The sequence below is a fragment of the Struthio camelus genome, chromosome 23 (assembly GCF_040807025.1).
Source record: "Struthio camelus isolate bStrCam1 chromosome 23, bStrCam1.hap1, whole genome shotgun sequence".
NCBI classification, from domain to species: Eukaryota; Metazoa; Chordata; class Aves; order Struthioniformes; family Struthionidae; genus Struthio; species Struthio camelus.
In genome coordinates, this window is record NC_090964.1 from 2898581 (window position 1) to 2919244 (window position 20664).

General features: G+C 41.5%; 1 protein-coding gene across 1 annotated transcript; it reads right to left on the minus strand.

Moving 5' to 3' along the window:
• Window positions 1–1150: 1150 nt before the first annotated feature.
• STX12 (syntaxin 12) lies at window positions 1151–15633 on the minus strand. Its single transcript, XM_068917811.1, has 9 exons — window positions 15369–15633; window positions 11792–11861; window positions 9817–9916; window positions 7716–7853; window positions 6776–6819; window positions 4968–5073; window positions 4429–4501; window positions 4186–4268; window positions 1151–2706 (listed from the first exon to the last, which is right to left on the minus strand). The coding sequence occupies exons 1-9, from the start codon at window positions 15484–15486 to the stop codon at window positions 2614–2616; spliced, it is 825 nt and encodes a 274-aa protein (XP_068773912.1). The 5' UTR covers window positions 15487–15633; the 3' UTR covers window positions 1151–2613.
• Window positions 15634–20664: the final 5031 nt, after the last annotated feature.

The window sequence follows — 20664 nt, forward strand, 5'->3', positions numbered from 1 at the left end:
ATGTTAGCAAGTATACAAAATTGCAGAGAAATAAGCTAAATGCAATGCTTCTGCAACAAGTTTTTTAAGACTCCTTTTACAAGCATTCTAGCTAGATGACAGGTTTTTTCAGGATCCTTCTCAGCTTTTTGAATAAATTTTAGGTAGAAAACAAATCAGATGGTAGCTAATATTGATGATATACTTTCTTACTGGTATAGATAATTGAGCCCGTAAGGGGAAAAACTAGTTTTCACCAATAATCCCCAGCTCCCCCAAGAGCTGTCACTAAATCGATCAAACACCCCTGAGCACTGCAGGAATAGCTATCACTACAAAAGGGGCAAGTAAGCTTATTCCATCCCTGGATCTCATTGTGAGAGGTAAACTTCCTGCAATAAATTTTCAGTAGTTAGTACAGTGGTAGCAAACAATCCCTGAGGCAGGAAAGTTCTCTCATAGTGCCATGGTGCTGCAGCAAGGGAGATGAGAGTTTCTGCTTGCAATCCTTCACATTCACGCATCTTCGTTAAGACCACTGTTAAAAAGAGCAGTGGGGCTCCTGCAGAGACTCAGTTCAACAAAGCAAAGGAAGAGAAAGGAAGCAAGTAATTCTAGCAGTCCTGACTCAAGGAAGCACTTGTGTTGTCTACTTCAGTTTCAGGCAGCTGCAACTGATTTAGGTTAGGACAGAACCTAAAAATAATGCACCCAGGCTCTCTTTAAAAATGGTGAAAAAAGGGCTTTTATTTTCATATGAAAGTGTAATATCAAAAAGAAACTCCCCATGCAGCAGGCAGTGCATAAAGCAACAAGATCCACCATTCAGGAGGAGTAGAACAACACATACTCATTTCCCTTGCTTTTGAGTCAGCTTAACTCAGTAAAGACTGAGTCCCAGCAGTAGGCAAACAGTCCAAGTTTACCAATCAACATTCAAGGAAGCCAGATTCATCTTTCTATGATCAGTTACTGGACAGGACTGCTGCACAGGAGTTTTGTATATGTCCACAGGGAAGTCATTCCATGTTTTTACCTAGGTTAGCTTAAGAAAAATCAGGGACTGTTGAACTTAAAATGGAGGAAACACCACTAAAGCAGATATAAAGTCTTCTACACTGATTGCAAAGAGAGGCAGTTGCAAACAAATTGGAAAATAAAGACTATGACAGAGGCTTTTAAAAGTGTTTATTGACAGTTATTAGATGGAATGATGGCGCAATAGTGCAAAACACTGTGCAATTGGGAGCACACACTCCCTTCCCAGCTTTCACATTTACTTTATTATACAGGAGACATGGAATAAGGATTAAATACAAAAATGGGTCAGTATGCTGCATTTGCCACACTGTGATGGGCTTTGGACAGATTACTGTTCCCTCAGTGCATGTCAGTTCAGAGCTACATCAGAGTGGGGAGTGGCTGCTATGTTCTCTCTAGCTCTACTAGCGAGACATTAATTCAACTAGAGATCTTTTTCATTTGTACACACATCCTCAAACAGTCTTAAAAACCTAACACTTCACTCAGCCAAGTGCTGCACTTTCTATTTCATAAACAGTGGAAAATACCAAGTGTTCACAAGCAATATGTAATATTCACTGGTACACTACAAGCGAGCTTCGAGAGTACTTCTTTAGAAGCAGCATTTCAGGTAATACTCACCTATCTTGCTAGCTTGTAAATTTAGGTGCCCACTTTCTCATCTTTGCATGATTTTCTCCCTAAAAGCTTCTAAAAAGCAATTAGGAGTGAACAGCTAAACTTTTTCCCCCACTACTTAATATGGATTTCGTGCACCTTAGTATTTCTAGTGTTTGAGAGTCAGCATTGGAAGAGTTTTATTTGTCCAATAATAAACCACCAGCCAGTTTATCTAAGGAAATTGCATCGTTAGATTATCCTAAGTCAAAGGTGTTCTGTCCTCACAAATGCTGCATTTGAAGAAAACAAACAATGCCCCTTCCCCCCCCCCTAAACTCCACAAACCACCAACTGTGCTCAAACATTAATAGAACAGTTACAAGTCTCATGGCTAAACTGACCAGTTACTAAGCACACTAGTGGTTCCAACTGTGGTCATCCATGCCTACTTCCTACCTTCCAAATCTGTAGTAGCATCTTTCTCTATAAGAGAGTTTAGAACCATGGCCACCTGGAGACTAATTAAACCATGGGGAAGACACTGGAGACTTTAGAAACTGCTGGATTAAGGTAATGCAAATCTGTATTGTGCCCTCTTTGAATGTCATTCTTATTCCAGTCCAAAGTTACCTATACATACAAAATGTTAAAATTGTGCCACTTGCCAAAAAACAAGACATCTCCAATTATTGATCACACTTCAGTATACATTTGGGACAGGGAATAATACATTACAGAAGGAAAAAAACCACAAGATCTTAGTTACATAAAACAATGTAATTTGTATATAAACTGATAAATACTGTCTCCATGGTTCACTAATTCCATATACTAGTTATCTGCACATTAGTTGCTAATATCTATTACTAGAAGAAGTTCCGGCTTCTGCTCTCTCAAGGTGGTCAATTCATTTCTGAGACTAGTCAGCCTGTTCGCTCTGGGGGAATGAGAATTGCTCTCTGCAATGAGATTAGGTTCCACATGAAAATTTCATTTTGTTGCCTGCCAGATAACAAGTCCTAGGATTAGAGAAGCCACAGCAAGACCAAGAATCAGGATACAGATCTTCTTACGGGATTTCTTCTAATGGAAGAAGAAAAAAAAGCCATTGACACCAAGAACAGAGGACAAGAGGATAGATTAGAGCACTCTGTACCCATCCTTATTCAAGAGGAGTGTACAGACTACACGGCTTAAGCATTCTTTAAACAGCATGATTTTATAGCTAGCTGTTTTCAGTTTCAGCATAGTCTAAGAGGTGCAGTTAAGTCAAAAATGTGTCAAGTCTCGCTTCTCTCAAGGAAAATACAAGTTTCACTCAAATTGCCTATAAAAAGAGAACCTGACAGCATCTAGCATATGCTTTTCATACCTAAGGTAGGCCACCAGAGCTAGAGGAAAACTAACTACCTCTAGCTATTTGGATTTTCCAGCTAAGACAAGTAATAACTGCTAACTAGTTCCCTGATATAATCTCTCCTTGGTCACCTGGAGTTGGCATGGAGATTGTATTGCATTTCTACAGTTTAAAAGCTTTGATAAACAGTTATGGTACTTGGATTTTACAGTTTTGATCACTTTTAATCATCACAGAAAGCTACAACCTGTCCATATATACAGAATACTTTTATCTAAGGATTTGAGGTTAGTTATATAAAACCTCCTCTGCCCAGAAGAATATGTCCAATACATGTCCAAAATCTGCCAGACTTGGCTTTATCATACCTTGAAGATTCACTTTATAATGGAACCCGTGGAAAGAGAAAATGATACTATATCCTGGCAGCTGGCAAAGGCTACTTTCCCTCCCTGCAGCTAAACAGCACAGGAGTTTTATTGCCTTCCAATATCTCCTCACTTAACAGCTTGAGGAAGTCCAGTTTCCTATCTGGTATATTGTCCTGAGGTACCAGCAGTAAAACTCTATACTGAACTGACTGACTGACAGAGCACCCCCATTCTTTCATAGAATCTAAACCCCCCAAGGACAATCAGGAAAGGAGCCTACAAGAAAGCGCTAAATATAATAAACAAAGAAGTTTGCAGTGGCTGTCACTGCTCCTTACAGAGTTGATGGGACTTAGGACAGACCAAGGAACGGGAACTGAGCAGTCAGAAAGGTCCTGCAAATCCTGGTGAGCAGAAACTGCCCAAGTTTGTATATGGATTTTTTTCACATCCGTGTTTACACAAAGTTCTGTAGAGTATTGTCTTGACCAGCATATTTACAAGATGGGTACATCATGAGAATTTATTCTCGTTTAACTGTTTCGCTACCTTCCGAGAACGGCAAAGCTAGGCACTTAAACTCATTGAGCACATCTACGTGAAGGAACAAAATGACGGCATATCCTCTGCGTTAGAGGGCTAATTTCAATGCTGTGTTTCTCACTCAAGCGCTTTATTTATTCCTTAGAGTACAGCTTTGTGGAAGTGCCAGCTTGCATAAGCTGTTTTTAAGAACTTGTTTGGCATGCTGCAGTCCTCATTATATGTCTTGTTATGCCTGTACCATGTTGCACAAGTGTATGTTGACATTAATACAAAGCATACAGAATTTACCTGATAATAGGCAGCTCTCTGTAACTGCTCACTGGCTCTTTCCACATGGACTTCTGCACTTTCCACATTTGCCTCTATGCTGTCTACAGAAAAATAAGAGAACTCATTGTAAGAGAATTCAGAGCTTCTGTGTTATAAATTAGATATGTGATATGATCACTTTTATACAAAATATTTGAGAATTGAATCAGACAGAATATGTAATTGAGCTAAACAAACTTTCTGTTATCCATATGTACTTACCAATCATATCTCCTTGGTCATGAATCATCATGGCTAAATCCTTAAATATTTGATTGACATCCAAAATGTCTGCCTGAAGGCAAGAGTTTGACAAGTTGTAACAACCACCGATTACAATTTTGCTAAATCTAATCCTTAGCATCTCTTACAGCCATTGCTCAAAATAATTGAGCAGATACCATCATTCACTGACTGAGGTTACAATCCTCAGCTCCATAGATAGTAGCATAAACACAGGAGCCTACAATATTCCTGCTACTCAAGTGTTTGTTTCAGCACACTAGCCATTAGCACAGCATGGAATTGAGATGAACACTTTCACATGAATTGCTCCTACATCTCCAAGGGATCATGAATCAACTCTGAATGAAAATGTACCTAGCCTTCAAAAGGAGTGGGGAGAAAGAATTCAGCATCAAGCCTCTCTACAAGCAACTTTTTTCCTCTCAGATTTCTTTAGCCCATCCCATTAGCTAGCACTCTGTGATGTCTTTAGTTTAGCTCCTAGCACTGTTTACTGTGCAGGATCTCCTGTTCACCTCTAATTGCCTGATTGCTGTTTCTCTCTCTTTAATAAGTTCAAGGTCTTGTTCAGTTATTGCCACATCTTCTTCCTGAGACTGCATTTGATTCCAGTCTTCACCACTAGAAAGAAAAAAGAAGAAAGTAAGAGCCTGTTTCTCTGAGGGTAGATATTTCCAAATCCTTTTTATACTTAAGTGCCAATAAGCTAAACTTGAAAAATTTCCTACCGGAGGAACTCCCCCCCCCCCCCCCCCCCAACAACCCCTCAGGTTCCTGGGGGTTCCTGGTATTGCAACTGTGTACAGGGATGAGACTAATTAGTGGCAACAGTTACAATCAGAACAAATGAAAAATAAGGACAGATTAGGAAAAGCAGGTCTTGCACAAGGTTATTCTAACAGCTCAGTGAAGAAACTGGAAAGCAGCCCATGCACAGGATACTCTAAGATATGAGTATTATGTATAGCATTATAAAAGAAACCTCACTATTCCTGTGGGATTTTTTCCTCCTTTTTTTTTTTTTTTTTTTAAATTTTTAAACATGCCAACATCTTTCTTCCCTCTCACTGTTCCCCTAAGAAAGGGGGAATCACGGGTGAAAGTCTTGATAGTGTTGTGCTCGCAGGCTGCTTTCTATCAGCTATCAGACTGAAATAACAGCAGATAGGAATACAGATGCAAAGATTCTCTCTTGCTCTCTGGCATTTGGAGCTCAGCAATTTCAAAATCACTGCACAAGTTACACACAGATGACAGCAAAGTACCTATAACACAAGGTTACCTACATGTTTAGCATTAAGAAATTCTTCAAGGATAATGTCATCCTCTTCTTAACAAAGGGAAGTGTACTGGAAAGCACTATAAGGTTACAATATGTCTGTTGAGTATATACCACCAAATAGCAAGTTTCAAAGGCTCCAAGTGCCAGAAGAAATGAAGATAAGCTAGATGTCAGAAACAGCTGACACATCCAGAAACTCAGCTCTGAGATGACAGTAGAGTTTTCAAATATTTGAGGCAAAAGTTTCTGACATGGAGCACGCAAGAGCAATGTCAAACGAGGAGCAACTGCTGTGTGCCCCTCTACCTTTCAAAGAGGCTAAGAGCCTCTGCATCAGTAAGTACCTACTGGGCTCCCCTTGCTTTGGGAAGCAAGGCCTTCAAACTCATCACAGCATCTGTACAACCCAGCAGCATGCTGTTTTCACTTCTGATTCAGTATATGGAGGCATGGGGCTCCAGGGGGGTGGGGGGGGTGCACCACAAGAAGCTGAGCAGATAAAGCTCAATTTGGAGGAAAAGGGTGAATGGATGAGACATGGAGGCTCGGACTCTTGATTTAGAAAATTAAAGGGTATATACACATAGGGCGACATGTTTCACACCCAAGATTTCTCAGACGTATGTACAGGAGAAGCAGACACAGTAGTCAGAGATACTTTTGGGGTGCCTTGAGTTCGCTTTATGCGCATCATATAGTTGATGTACTATTTTTCAACCTAACTTCTGTGCAGCAGCACAATTACTGCATAAGCCCCACCACTGGCTGACACGTTAAAGTAATGCTGGCTTGTTGGGCGTGTTCTGTGGTTAGTCTGTCAGGGAACGTTAGAAATGCCCAGGAAAATAGTGCTGTGTGCAGTTCATTTTTTACATTGTATATTATTACAAGTACTGTAATAATTGCATTTCCAATCTTTTGCTTTGCATTCAGCTAAAGAAGCCTTGCCCTGAGTTACATTAATATAACTAAAATTATTGTGGCAAGATATAGGTAGGTAAGTGTGATTATGTGCACATCAGGAGTGCAAGTACTTGTTACCTATCAAATGAGACCAGCTGTTCTTCTCTGAATCGCTCATCAGCCTAGAAAAAGAAAAAAAGTGTTATTAGTCTTGCAGACTACTAGCACAACTAGCAAAATCAATAGCAGCATCGTGAAGACATAGGAGCATACTGTGCAGAGAATTCTTTGAGAATGCCACTGTCACTTTAATTTACATATCTCTGCAAATCAGAAGCAGGTGAGAGCTAGAAGAGCTAGTCTCTTTACTCAGATCACTTGTCATTGTTTGGTGCTTCCTTTCTCTATGTGTAAAAAACAAACAAGAAAACCCACAAACCGCACACTTAGTTCTTATGATTCTTTAACTAGACATAATTCCTAGGAGTGTAATCTGAGCAATAACTGTGTTCCTTTGTGGAAATTAAGAATGTGTACTTAACACAAAGCCCCAAGGCAAGGGGAGAGAAATGCTTTCACTAGCCTTTTTATTATGAATTCTTAGTAGCCACAGGGGTTGGCCAAAACAGAACAGGAAGAATGTTTGAATGTACATTAGGATTACTAACAGGACAGGAGCTGTAAGAAAATAAATAAAAAAAAGATAGTGTGAGACTTCAGATGTTGCCTCAGGTACGGTAAACTTCCAACTGACCTCCTAAGTTGTAAAGCCTAGGGCTGACATCTGTCAAAGAACAGCTTGCAATACTTTGCTGTTAGCTATTACTTTGACTACCTCTCTTCTGTCATCCATAAGATTTGCAACTGCCAGGATTCCCTCCTCTACTAACACTGACAAGCAGCACATTGAAACGTGTCCAGTGCTTACAGCATCTGGATTAGTAAAATTAATGCACCACGACCCCATCTGTACCCAGTAACGGGTCAGCAGATAGCTACAAAGTTGGTAGGCAAGTAAAAGATCTCAGAGAAGACTTGTAATTCACTACATCGCTACAAAATTCCCATAAATACTTACAGAGATGCGGGAGCCAGCTCTCGCCCTTGCTACAGTCTCTTTCTCCTTCTCTGAGACTCGCCTCTGTATTGCTTGGAAGTTATTTAAGGCTGCAGAGAAGTCATTCATTAAACGTTCTTTCTGAAGCCTCTGTTGGCGCTAAAGAATTAAAACAAAAACAAGTGTTCAGATATTCCTGTTCATGTTAATGTAATTGTCCAGACACTCCCTCTCTCTCAAAAGCAAGCAAACAAAGAAACAAAAACCAAAACAAACCCCAAAAAACCCAGCTGACATTCAGAAGATCTCTTGGTTCCAGCATTCTAGGGGACTGGAGGGAAAAAAACCCCCACCAAATTTTCATTAGTTATACCAAATGCTCTACGCCTTGTGCACTGAAGAATAGCTTTGAGCAACAAAGTTCTCTAGATGCAGTTTGGTTTTAAGTTTGGAGTAGGGGGGCCTTCTAAACTATTACTGGAATGGCATCTGAATAAAAGTAATTTATCACATTTACTTACGTACCTTTTGGATACCTATGGTGCCTTCCCCTCCATTCCCCCGTTTAGCCAACCTATTAATCCTTCACCTGTTCTCTCCACTCCATTCTCCTTCCTCCGACAGTCCCCTTAACTTTCTTATGAACGTAGGAAACCTACAGTACAGCAACTCAGCAACTTTTAAGAGTAAAGAGTCCCAAAATTCCAGGGCTAACATCCATTACCCCTGGCTTTGGGGGCTCTCTCTCAGCCATACCACACCACAAGCCTGCTACTAGTTGTTTGGAGAACATCCTCTCGTACTCTTGACATCCATTTCAATTTGCCTGTTCTCCACATGCATCAGTGTAATGTCCCTGGTTGTCCTCGTTTTACAGTATCAACTGATTTAGCTTGCCTAGAACGTCTCCTTTTAGCATTCTGACATCCCAGTTAATGGAAACAGCAAGTTCTGAAAAAGCTTGCCTCAAAGACATTTAATTCTAGTGCCAATTCCTATGCTTTCCTCTAGAGAGATTCCCAACAGCCCTCTCACAACAGAGGGAACCCGGCATTTTTATCCTTCAGCAAGTTCATATCAATTGAGCAGCCTTTCCAAGGAAATATATGGGAAAAAAACCTATTCGAAAACACATTTTATAAGACTGCTTGCCATAGCAGTCTTATAATATACTGCAGTTTTTAATCAGAGTTGTGTGGAAGCAACTGCCTCTCTGCCAGATGAGATCTTCAACATGCTCATGCAAGTTCTGCAGATTTTGGACAGACTGTGCAACAGGCTTCATAAGTCACTGCCACATTCAGTGATATGCACATGACAGCATTTTGCTCACCAGAGGGAGATTAACTGAGAAATACTTGCTGAACAAACAGCCAAAACATGGCCATGCTTACAGCCAGCATTTAAACCTTTAAATATAGGATTAGACTAAAGCAACAACTGCTGACCCATATCCAAAGATCATCCCATAACAACATTGATTTACATAATATCACAAAAACACACAGCAGTGACTTAAAGCAGAGGCAAGAAAACTCCAACAGCAGAGGACTGTCCCTTCCTTTTCCCATAGGAAGGGGGAATCTGAAAGACTATTCAGCAGGAGGTAAAGCCATAATCATCGCCAGCTACACTTATTCAAACATGAGCAAGGCGAGTCAGCTTTTTTCCTCCAGCTAATAAATGACAGGCAAGTGGAAGCTATTTGGCAGGATCACACTTCACATTGACATGTAGTTTGCTCTATGTTCTTATCCTAAAACATTGCCTTACATGATTAGACACTTCATAAACAAGATTTTTTCAGAAACGTACTCGGAAATACAGAATTGCATACTTAGCTCTCCTCAAACATATAGGGCTTCTGATTCATATGCAAGTTAAGTTTTATACCCATTTTGCAGCTGGCAAAGGTTAAGCCGTTTTCCCAGTGTCACAGAAGAGGTCAGGATGTCATCAGTTTAATGAGTCTTCCCACTTCTCTAATAGCTTTTACTCCATCGTGAAAGGCTACTGTCCCTTCAGCTGTGCCAATATTCAAGCTTTATGAGGCTGTGCTCTAAGCTACATCCATAAAACGAGTGACTTTAAAAAAACCTCCAGATGAATTCTGTGCACATACCTGTTCAGAAGCGGATAGAGGAAGTGGCAGAGACCCCAGTTCCTTTAGATATTCATTGGTCTCTTTAGCAAGTCGGTTGGCAGAATGCTGTAGCTGTTGTCTAAAATAAGGGTTCAGAAAGAGTTACACAAGGTTCTCTCCCAAAGCAGTCTCTGAGCAATTCAGTTCTCACAATAATGACCAATTAGGGGTTCTGAAATCACACACCTTCCAGGTTTTTCATTCTCCAATGTTGGGAAAAAAAGAAAAAAGAAAAAACCCTAGACGCACATAAGAGTCAGTTTTATGCCAGAAATGTCATCCATGCCTTAAGGCACTATGTAGGAGTTTAAGAAATTCCTAGACATTGTTGAAGTCAAATTCTTCAGTTGATAAAAATCTAAGGACCCTTCCTGAACAAACACCTGAAACGCTATTACACAGCAGGGATCACCTCTCCGTACTAAAGATGAATAGGGAAAAACGGAACGGAGATGTACTTTTACCATCAATTTGACACTATCCTACCTTAAAAAGGAATCCAAAGTATTTCTATACTCCCTGCTAACCGGTATAATGTAGTAGTTAAAAGATATTTCTCTTCTATAGCATAAGAGAGAAATTAAAAGGAGGCAATGATAACTTCATTCAGTGAACATAATCACTTTCTAGGGCAAATTGTTTATGTTACCAGTTGGTATCTGATCGCTCACTTGACAACCTCTAACTGCATTGGTCAAATTTACGCTTGATAAAAATATGGAGATCTCAGAGATCGCAAAGAACTTTAAAAAACCCTAATAACATAACAGAAAAACTAACAGTGTAAACCAGGAAGACACAAAATCTTCCTGCAACAAAATACTAAAGCAAGAATCAAGATTTTTGGTGTTTAATGGGGTGCAAGATGCTTGAATGAAAGCCATCCATTCAGCCCAATAGATACGCAAATCTAAGTATTCAGGTTACCTTGCTGTATAAGTTCACCCGTAATATGAGAGCTGAATAAGCCACCCACGCATTTTCGTATTAATTTCTATAGCATCTGACAATTTATTGAGTGCAACCACTCTCCCCTTAAAGAAGGGGCCATGTCTCTGTAATGAAATTAACTGGAAACACATTCATTTGGCTGCCAGTGACTTTTTCTTTAATCTACCAATTAAATCCAGGTCAAGTCAATCAAACAGCTCTGGCAAGCTAATTCCTTTCTCTCCCAATGGGTTCTGATCACATCCTATAGATGTAAGTTATGAGCTCATCCAAAAAAAAAAATCACTATTATAAAAAAAAAAAACATGGGGATGTTGCATGACTGACTGACAAGTTTCCTTTTAGTTTTCCAGAAATTATTTCTCTCATTCTTTGCTATTTATGCTTTTCAAGTATATACAAGAGGCACAGACATACAGACTCCCTGTCTAGTCTAAGGGTCAGCTTGGACTGTGCAGTTCAAATTTCTTCTACATTGTGTCCCAAGAGCATATTCTTGCCTGAGGTTACACTTGGCAATTTGGCTGCCATACAAAATTGCTAGTCTTTCTAATACCCAAATCCTTCTGTACTACAAGCTACTTTTTCATGAGATATAGGTCCTCCCTGCTGTTTTCCCTTTTTCCTCCTGTGTCAAGGCCAAGTACATAGTATGGCACTCATTCCTTCCAAATCACAAGTGAAGCTACTAAAATAAGACTGGTTTTCAGAGTACAGATAAGAATAGTACACCAGGCATGCATTAACCCCCCCCCCCCTTTTTTTTTTTTAAAAAGATAATCTACACCATTTCTAATCATTCCTATCAAGCAGCTTTGACTGGCTTTTCCACAGTTCTGCAAAAACACCTCAGCACCTCTAGTAAACTACTTTACCCATCTAGTCATTTTGTTTTGTAGGACTAAACTAAACTTATCCAGTAAAGCATGTCCCCAAAGCAAGTAATCCAATTTAGACGGAGAAATAAAGAACCTACACAAGTGTTAGCTGAGTTAATACTTACAAGTTTTCCTGCAGCTTGCTGGAATCCTGCTTGGTTCCCAGCTGGCTCATCAAATTCTTTATCTGAGCAGCTGAAGATAAAGAGATCACAAAGTAAGAGAGTAGGACAAGTTCCAGTATGTTCTTCCTTCCTGAAGACATTCTTCTAGCTCCCCACAAAGAAGGATTTCTCTCAACGTTTTGCTTAACTCAGGCTTACATGACAACACTTAGACTTTGCATTTAGAGCAAAGTATGCATTTTAAACATCCCCATTTAGACTTGATATAGCTTACTAGAGTAAGTGTTTCAAATGAGAAAAAGACAGAAGGTTTGAGGCATACATATCCTGAAAACAAGTCTGCGTGGCTAAAGCTTTTGTATTCCTCTTCCTCAATCTTATTACACCAACAAACATAGTGGCTTATTTCAATAAACCTTGCAATTTGTGTAATTTGGACTACCAGTGCTGCAGAATAACCTTACTATTACTAAGCTGTGTTGTTACTGTCACATATTCTAGAGTTACTTAAATTACTGCTTTCTTAAAAAGAAAAAAAAAATTAAGAAAAAGTTGAGGGTTGCTGTCAGTCTAAAAAATAATTTGAGTTTAGCTACTCACAATAGCCAAGACTTATTGGAATACTGGGACAAATTTAATCTTTTGAGAACAGCAGATACTAATGGTGATGCTTCATAGTTAGCTTGCATCAAGTTGAAATCACGCTGTAGCCAGAAGAGAGATTCTAGCCCTCCTCCTCCTACATCCCCTGTGTATTTCCACAGTTTCCCTTGTGTAGGCACTATGATCGCGCAGTTGCATCAAACTGTTAATCCACCTGAAAAGTATCTACCTCTTTTTATCTTTCCTCACACCCCCCAATATTATTTTTGGTCAGCTGATCTGTTTTATTCTACAGCTGCACAATTGTTAGTATTGCTAAAGAGATACTGGGGGCACCACTTCTGACAGCAGTAGAATGTCTGACTGTTTAAACTGATTATGAAATCATATCCTAGGCTTCCAAGTGGTGAGACAGGCAAGGCCAAAAAGGATAAACTCGATTCAGCTGCCTGTAGAACCACATTAAGTTGAAATACCCAATACCGGACGTTACCAAGAGCTACTTCCAATTCAATTACATCCTGCTGGTGTAATTTCTGCTTTCAGCCTGGAGCAGGCCATTTCAGTTGATGAAACATGTTACAAAGGAAACATCAGACTTCTAGACTGGCCACTTCTTTTAAAGTCATGCCCAATAACTTACAACAGTGAAAGCTCAGCTAAAGCTGCAATACGATTTAATTAATAAACAGGCAAGGATTCTGACTTCTGCATGCAGAGAACATACTGGTTTTCTAGAATCCTATCAGCTCACACAGTGAGTTGTGTAACAGCTTCCTATACACCGAGCTGAATGTGTGTATTCTAGTGAGCAAGACTACACTTATATCACAAATTATCATCTACTGGAAGACCAGAAAAGTCCACAGTCAAGTTAAATTAGCACACTGACTGTACTCTGCAGTGTCTAGACATTCCGTGCCTTGCTTTTTGCAGGTGTGTGTAGCGGGGTGATGGTGGAGGGATTGTTTTGTTTTGTTTTGAGCATCTTCTGGAGTGGAAATGGAATTAGTGCAAGAATCTCTATTCTAGTCCTGGTACAAGACAGGTTTAGTAGTTTGCTGCGCTTACTTATTTCAGCCAACGACAATGCACAGAATCTACACAAAAGGACAGCAAGAGACCAGGAGGCTAAAGAAAGAGACTGGGAATTTTTTCCTTTATGATTCTCTGGATAGGGGCCATTCACATCAGCTGGAGAGTCAGAAAAATAGCCCTGTCAGTCAGTAGCTTTCAGTTTCCCAACCCTTTCATTTTGCACTGTAAATACTTCTACAGAGACTGCTGTACACTTACAGATTACTTATAACATTTAAATCTCTGACCTAGATGCTGAGCTACCATAATAGTCTTGCAAGCAATAGTTTTGGTAGCTCAGGCCACTAGCTGTTTTTCTGGTTTTTTTTTGTTTTTGTTTTTAAATACAGTTCGCACAACATGGTAACTCTATGGAGTTTCCCAAGAGGAGAGAACGAAAGTCTGCCATATCCACTGTTTGCTTGTTTCCCCCCCCCCCCCCCCAACGAATGAAATGACAGCTGAGGAAAAGTTTAAGGCATCAGTTTCTCTTTTCCTCCTGGGCTTCAGTGGAGTGGTTTTATAAAACATGGAATAAAATTGATTACTCTAACATTAAGTTAGACGTTCTGTGTGCTTCTGCTCATCTTGATAAAGCCTGTTAATCCTTGAGAGAGGCAGCACACTGAGATAGGATGGCTACTGGTCATGATACAGTGGAGGCTTGTCCTATGAGAAAGAGGAACTGAGCTAATGTGAGAGGAAGGCTCTCAAAGGGAGATCTGAGAGAAAGAAAAAAGAAAATAAACAAAATATCATTTGGAGAATTTAAGAGCGATTTAACTGGTGGCCACAGCTATACCAAAGGAAGTGAAAACAACTTTGAGCTAATGCAGGGCAGTTTCAGGAATACTAATAGCCTAGTATAATCACGTTAGAGAAGTTACCAAGTTTCAGGGGAACCAATATGTTTAACTGGCCTTGCCCCTAAAAAACTTGCATCTAGATTAGGTTATAGAACGCCTTTTCTAAGACTGGCATTAGATCAAAGACTCCTTTGGAAACAACTCATTCAGTAAGTACTATTTCAGTGATCAGTCCTAGGATTTCAATGATTAGCTTATGATCATTCATAACTTTTTTTTTAATGACTGTCAGATGACCAAAAGAACTGCAGTGTCATTTACTTAACAACATTCTGTCTAACAACTGTTGCTTCTCTGCAGAACTCTGCCAACGAGTTTAAGAAGAATTGTTAAATTATCAGCCTTCAGAAATTCCTGCAACAAGAAACCTCTTACAGATTCTCTGAACAACGAAGCGGTTGTCTTTGGCTCCCTGTTTTCACTTAGCAAAACCACATGCAAAGGCAGATAAAAGTGAATCAGAAGCCTCGTTCTGGCAAGCAACATGGGATGCAAGTTCCGCTGGAGAGTAACACAACTCGATAGGAATTTCACAGACACTGCACCAAATGCGATGCTGGCATGCATTTGCACGTGCGGTGGTAACAAACAATATAAGCAAGCTACTAATTAAAATTCACGGATGAGGTCGTTCTGCTGCTAGCTGTTGTGTGCGCCTGCATCCTAGGCGCAGGCTGCTCCCTGGGGGATAACGCTTCCCGCCTAACTCGGGGATCAGGCAGTCTGCTTCGCTGCCATACTCGGGAAGGGCGTTCGCTTTCAGAAGCGCAAGATTTGGGACAGACAGCGCTTTCCTCTGTCCCACCGGGGCACGGCCCTGCCAGAGCGCCCTCCCAGCACCGGCCTAGCCAGGGGCGGGCCCCGCCGGCGCAGGGGCTGCCTCCCGCCCGGTCACCACCACCGAGCAGCCGCCCGCCCCGGGCCCCGGGCGCCCTCTCTGCTCCCGGGGCCCTCGGAGTCCCGTCACAGGGGCGCGGCCGGGCCGGGCCGGGCCGGGCCTCCCCGCCCCACCCGGGCCCGGCCGCACTCACTGTACTGCGCGATGCGCTGCACGTTGGCGCTGCATGTCTGGATGATGCTGCCGAAGTCCCGCGGCAGCGGGCCCGGCGGCGCCGCGGGCCGGTAGAGGTCCAGCGGGCCGTACGACATGGCCAGGCTGAAGGGAGCGCGGCGGCACGGCCAATTCAGCTGCGAACACCGCTCCGGCCTCTGCGCATGCGCAACCGCCGGGCACAGCTGACAGGCCCGGCCGCATATGGGCGCCGCGCGGCTGCCGGCGCGTGCGCGCGCGCGCTCGCGGGGGGCGCGAGCTCGCCGGGTGCCATGGTAACGCGGCGCCCGCCGGCCCGGCGCGGCCCGGCGGCCTTCAGGGCCCCGTCAGCCTGCGCCGGAGACAGCGGCCGCTGGGGACCTTCGTCCCGCGGTCACGGCTGGCGCTCGCGGCCTCCGTGGACTGGGCTCCCGGCTGCCTCGGGCCTGGGCCCCGCTCCCCGGCAGGAGAGGGTGGGGGGACCGTCGCTGGGCACGGCCCTGCCAGCGCCCTGCGGCCGGGAGCTCACCCCAGCTGCCTGGGATGGGGCGCTGGCTCTTCCCGGGCGGGCCGCGACTCTGTCTGGTGCCCAGTGCCTGCGGGCAGGCAGGTTTCTGCGGGCTCAGAGAGCTGAACTGATCACCCAGGGCAGCAGTAGTGTCACGGGAATGGAGGAATGGAGTAGTGTCATGGGAGTGAGGAGGAGCCCGGCGTGGGGCCTGGTGGCACCAGAGCTGCACGGGAGGACACTGAGGAGGAGCCCGGCGTGGGGCCTGGTGGCACCGGAGCTGCGCAGGAGCGTGCTGAGGAGCACAGCAGAGGGTCTGGTGGTACTGCAGCTGCACAGGAGGACGCTGAGGAGAATGTCACAGCTGTTTTTGGCACTGTGGCCCCTGGTTACATGGGAGGACATTGAAATGAAGCTATGGATCTAAGTGCATGGGTTTTACTACCAAGCAGTATCAGAAAGCATGGGCTAGATTTGAGGGAAGGTTATGCCCTCCTCACGAGATTGCGTCCCTGTCTGGGCCCATGGTAGTATTTTGGATGAGCTGAATCAAGAACTCGTCATTTTTGTTAGATCAGCCAGTTTTAGGTCAGCCATTTTTTGTTATATCAACCAGTATCATCCAAACTAAGGCTGGTACGTACACAAGGGAAAGATGGACCATGGGCACAGGGAAGGCCAAAACTCCCTGCATTGGTCATAATCTATGTTTAGATGAATGTAATGCAAAACCACAGGTAGCTAGCTACCTTTTTAGGGTCTCATTATAGCTAGATAAGATGAATATGGCTCTACCATCTCTGAAAGGCAATGAATGCTTTACACTTTGTAAAAGGCCTGGACAGAATTTATATTTAGCCCATAAATCAGTGTGAGAATTATAATAGTTTAAAAGTAGAGCATACATAACAGTTTAGGATTAAACTTTGACTTTTATCTTTGCATTACTGTAGTACTGCCAAGGGCAATTATGAATACTCACTCTTTCCTTGTATATAATTTTAAATTGTGCCTGAAAACATGACATATTCATTTTTATGCTGACTCCTGGGGAAATTCCTTTTTCAAGACAGCCGGGCAATTTAAATTAAATCATCAGTTATATCATTTGTTTGTTTCAGATCATAAATTTTAATCAAGCTGAATTTGATCTTTTTCTGTTTTAATTTTAGATTAGAACGTATAATTAACTAATTTATAGGTGCCTTTTAATGCCACCCCTGGAGGAAATCCTATCTGAACTTTACAAAACTATTACAGCCAACAAGCTAAAACATTTGTTGTCCTAAAGACACTAAAGTGGTTTTAACAATGCATGTATATGTAATCCTGTTACCTGAAAATATAGTCTCTTCAGAATAAAATTACTGCAGTGCTAATAATGCCTTCCCATAAATTAACAAAGTTACTTTGAACCTTTCGCACACAGGCTAGTCCATACTTAAGGCTCCCATCTTAGGTAAAATCACATCAGTGACTGAAGAGTGAATCTCACTGATTTCATATTGCAAATGCAAATGGGAGAGATGGACATATGACCTTGCCGAAGCATTTCAATTTTTTGATTTGGTCAAGTTCAGTATTGCAAAATGATTTTGGTTACCGTTACCTTATTGATTTGGGGTTTCAGTGTGCATTCGTTAGTGAGGCTGTTGGTGTGTTCATTTCTGTTCTATGAGTGCTATAAATATGAAATATTGTAATATAGAAAGCAATAGTATTTTGAATGTGTATTCAGAGATTTAAAAAATCACTTCAGCAATTCCTGAATATAAAGTAGTAAGAAAACAATTAGATGTGTAAAAATAGAAAACCTGTTTTAATTTTGAAAAAATATTTATTTTCAAATTATTAAAAATTCATATTTTAACAAAATTTTTCAACTTACCTGTTTTTGTTCAGATAGTAAGGCAATGCTAGCTTTCAAATCAAGAGTATAGTCTGCATGTGTTTCTACCACATACTGCAGAAGCTATGTAATTTTAAAGTACGCACCATTTTTGAATAAACTTGTTTGCTCAGAAAATCTGAGGTCATGCCCTGTAAAACAAAGAGGTTAGGGTATGAAACATTGAAAATCATTCAAAGTAATGGTGTATTTCTTTTGAGAAATGCTTGATGAGAATATGATAACGTATTCCTAATTACAGAAGGATGTTCCTAACAGATAAAAATGATATTAAATATAGAGCAGGACTTTGGATGAAAAACTGTGTACGCAATAGGTATTTATTTAACTTTAAGCACACGAGCAGTTTGGACAGCTCATTTGCTTAAAGTGGAACATGTAGGCAAATACTTGCAGGTCCTCAGTTGTTAAAACACATGCTCACATTCAACGAGTCATGTCATATTTTCAGTGAAGACAAATAAAAGAAGGAATGAAAATAGGTAAAAGAAGGCAGGCATTGGAAAGGGCACTGAGTATAGCACAGAAATTTCCCAGGCTGATCAATACTGTGACAGAAGCTAATTTAAGATAGTATGTAATGAATTCCAGCTCCTATGAATTTTAGTGAAGCACCTCTTTTACCTCCTTTGTAAAGGAACAAACAAACAAACTGGAAATTGTTTTTCAGCTTCAGAAATATTTTAGGAGAGAAACTGTCATCCCTAAAAATGTATACTCTAAAGAAATTGTAAAATAGGAAGACAAACATTTAGAGCTGCTGGATTGCAGCAGCAAGTAATTCAGATCGAAAGAGATCTTTTTATATACACTAAATTAGCAGATCGTTGACAGGAGATGAAAATACACTTTAAAGAGAAGAAGAAGCACTTTAAAAGAATTGTCTTTATCTCTTGACAGGAGGTTACCATGAAAATCCAGATCTTTGTCTTGGTTATATCGGAGTCATAGTTCCCAAAGATATGTAATGACACTGGAATTGTTTGACTGCAGTTGAGATGTACAGTATGTTCTCTTGGATGGGCTGTCCTTCTGAAAGGGCTTCCATTTAAGTGTGGTGCGTATGTTGCTGATAAAGTCCCACACTCCCTTCCTTCCTTTGAGGAATAATGACACTTTTCATCTGGCAGGACAAGAGACCTTTTTCTTTCTCTATTCTGTTTTGTCAGTGTCAGATCTGAAGAGGTGGCAGACAAACAGCCAGTCACTTGAAGACAGACATGCTTTATTGTGTAAATATCTAGCCTAATGATTTACGCTTCACATTGTCTGGCTGAAAAGCATCAGCATCTTCTGTAGGTGTTTTTGTGCCCTGGGAGTTGTTTTTTGGGGGAAAAATTGATAAAAATGTTAATACCAAAGGAAGGGAATCTCTGGGTTGTGAGATTTCACTGCACACCATTGACCGTCCCATAGGAGAGAAAGGGAGCACAGCTCAACCTTCAACCTACCAACTATTTCCCACTCCATATACAGTGATCTTTCATCACCAGCTGGTGTAACTAAATTGCAAGAGCTAGCTACTCTTGTTGCGTACCAGGACCTTCTAGCCCAAATTCTGTCCTTCCCTGTGGCAAAAGTAAGACTTGATTATAAAAAAAATGGTGATACAACAGCAGTTTTAAGCAGGCTTAGACTGGGCAATTCTTTAGTGTTTGAAGAATTGCAAACATCTTTTTCTGCACACTACTTTAATGAAATAGGGCTATCTATAGAGAAGCAAAGTGCACAGAAGACAGAATCAATAGAAAGAAGAGGAATGGCTCACAGACTACAAAGGTAATCTCTTGGGTCTAAGAAAGTTTGTGGAAAAGACAAAAAGAGAACAATGCACCTGTCTTCCAACCCTGCTCATTGCTGCTTTTCAAGGAATTCACCTGCATTGCCATTTTACCTACAGACCCACCAGCGTGAACCCATCCTAGTTTCTAGATGTCTCTAAATAAATGTCCAGCTCTCCAAGGAAGATTAGTCCCTTTTCATTGGTACCTTCCCCCGGAGGCTGAAGAACCAATCCTCTCCCAACAAACTGCTGTGGGAAACAGTAGGATGGATGGCAGAAAGAGCATACATATGCAAGGAAAGAGATACTGGATTCAGACCTAGCAATCTATACTCTGTTACCATAACAAAAGACATCAGCTTGCATGCTGCTGCCATGAATCTAGGATCTTTCCTCTTCATTGGGTAAATCCAACTGTGGAATAAAATAACTGTAACACCTGTTCATGACTGATTCTTATCCCCTTCAAAGATCTTTCAACCAACTTGACAACACATAATTAAATTTGGAATGATCCTTGAAGAGGGAAACACAATGTGGATATATATTATGTCTATCTGTTTGGATGCCCTACAGGCCTGTTAGCGAAAGGGAATATTGCACACAGAGAAGATACAGAGAAGGGAAATTATGAAGAGGGTATAGGGGGTCATCACAATCAAGGTGATTCCTGGAAGCCCAACAAACTGCAGTCCAGCCTGCTGCTTTTGTTTCTGCGTCTACAGCATAACTGCAAAGTGGCGTTCCTAGTGAATACAGCAATGTTTTTCTGGTAAGGAGGTGATGGGGACCATTTCTGTATTCAAGCTATGTACAGTTGCCTGTCAGGATCAGTTCTGCTCTGGAAGTACTTAAAAATAATTGCTACTTACTGCTCTTGGCCGGTAGTGGGAAGTAGTGGGAAGCAGTTCGTTGCCAGGTAGAAGTGCTCTCTGGCTGGTATCAGGATGGCAATGAACAGCTCATGGTGGCCTGCTGTTTGAAGAGCCTGCTCTTCCCTTTGTGTGTGGAACCTGAGGGGCAAGAAAAAGTGGGTGGGTTTGGGAAGCCTTGGAAACCTCTTTAAGCATCATGCACTTGTGCATGCCCTTATGCAT

Bases quoted from the DNA above. Each gene is read 5' to 3' on its own strand.
- STX12 (XM_068917811.1), bottom strand. From the start codon at position 15,486: ATGTCGTACGGCCCGCTGGACCTCTACCGGCCCGCGGCGCCGCCGGGC. The intron at 11,862-15,368 runs GTGAGTGCGGCC...CTTTATCTTCAG, and splicing joins GCAGCGCATCGCGCAGTACA to CTGCTCAGATAAAGAATTTG. The intron at 6,820-7,715 runs GTAAGTATTTAT...TTCTTTTTCTAG, and splicing joins GAGCTGGCTCCCGCATCTCT to GCTGATGAGCGATTCAGAGA.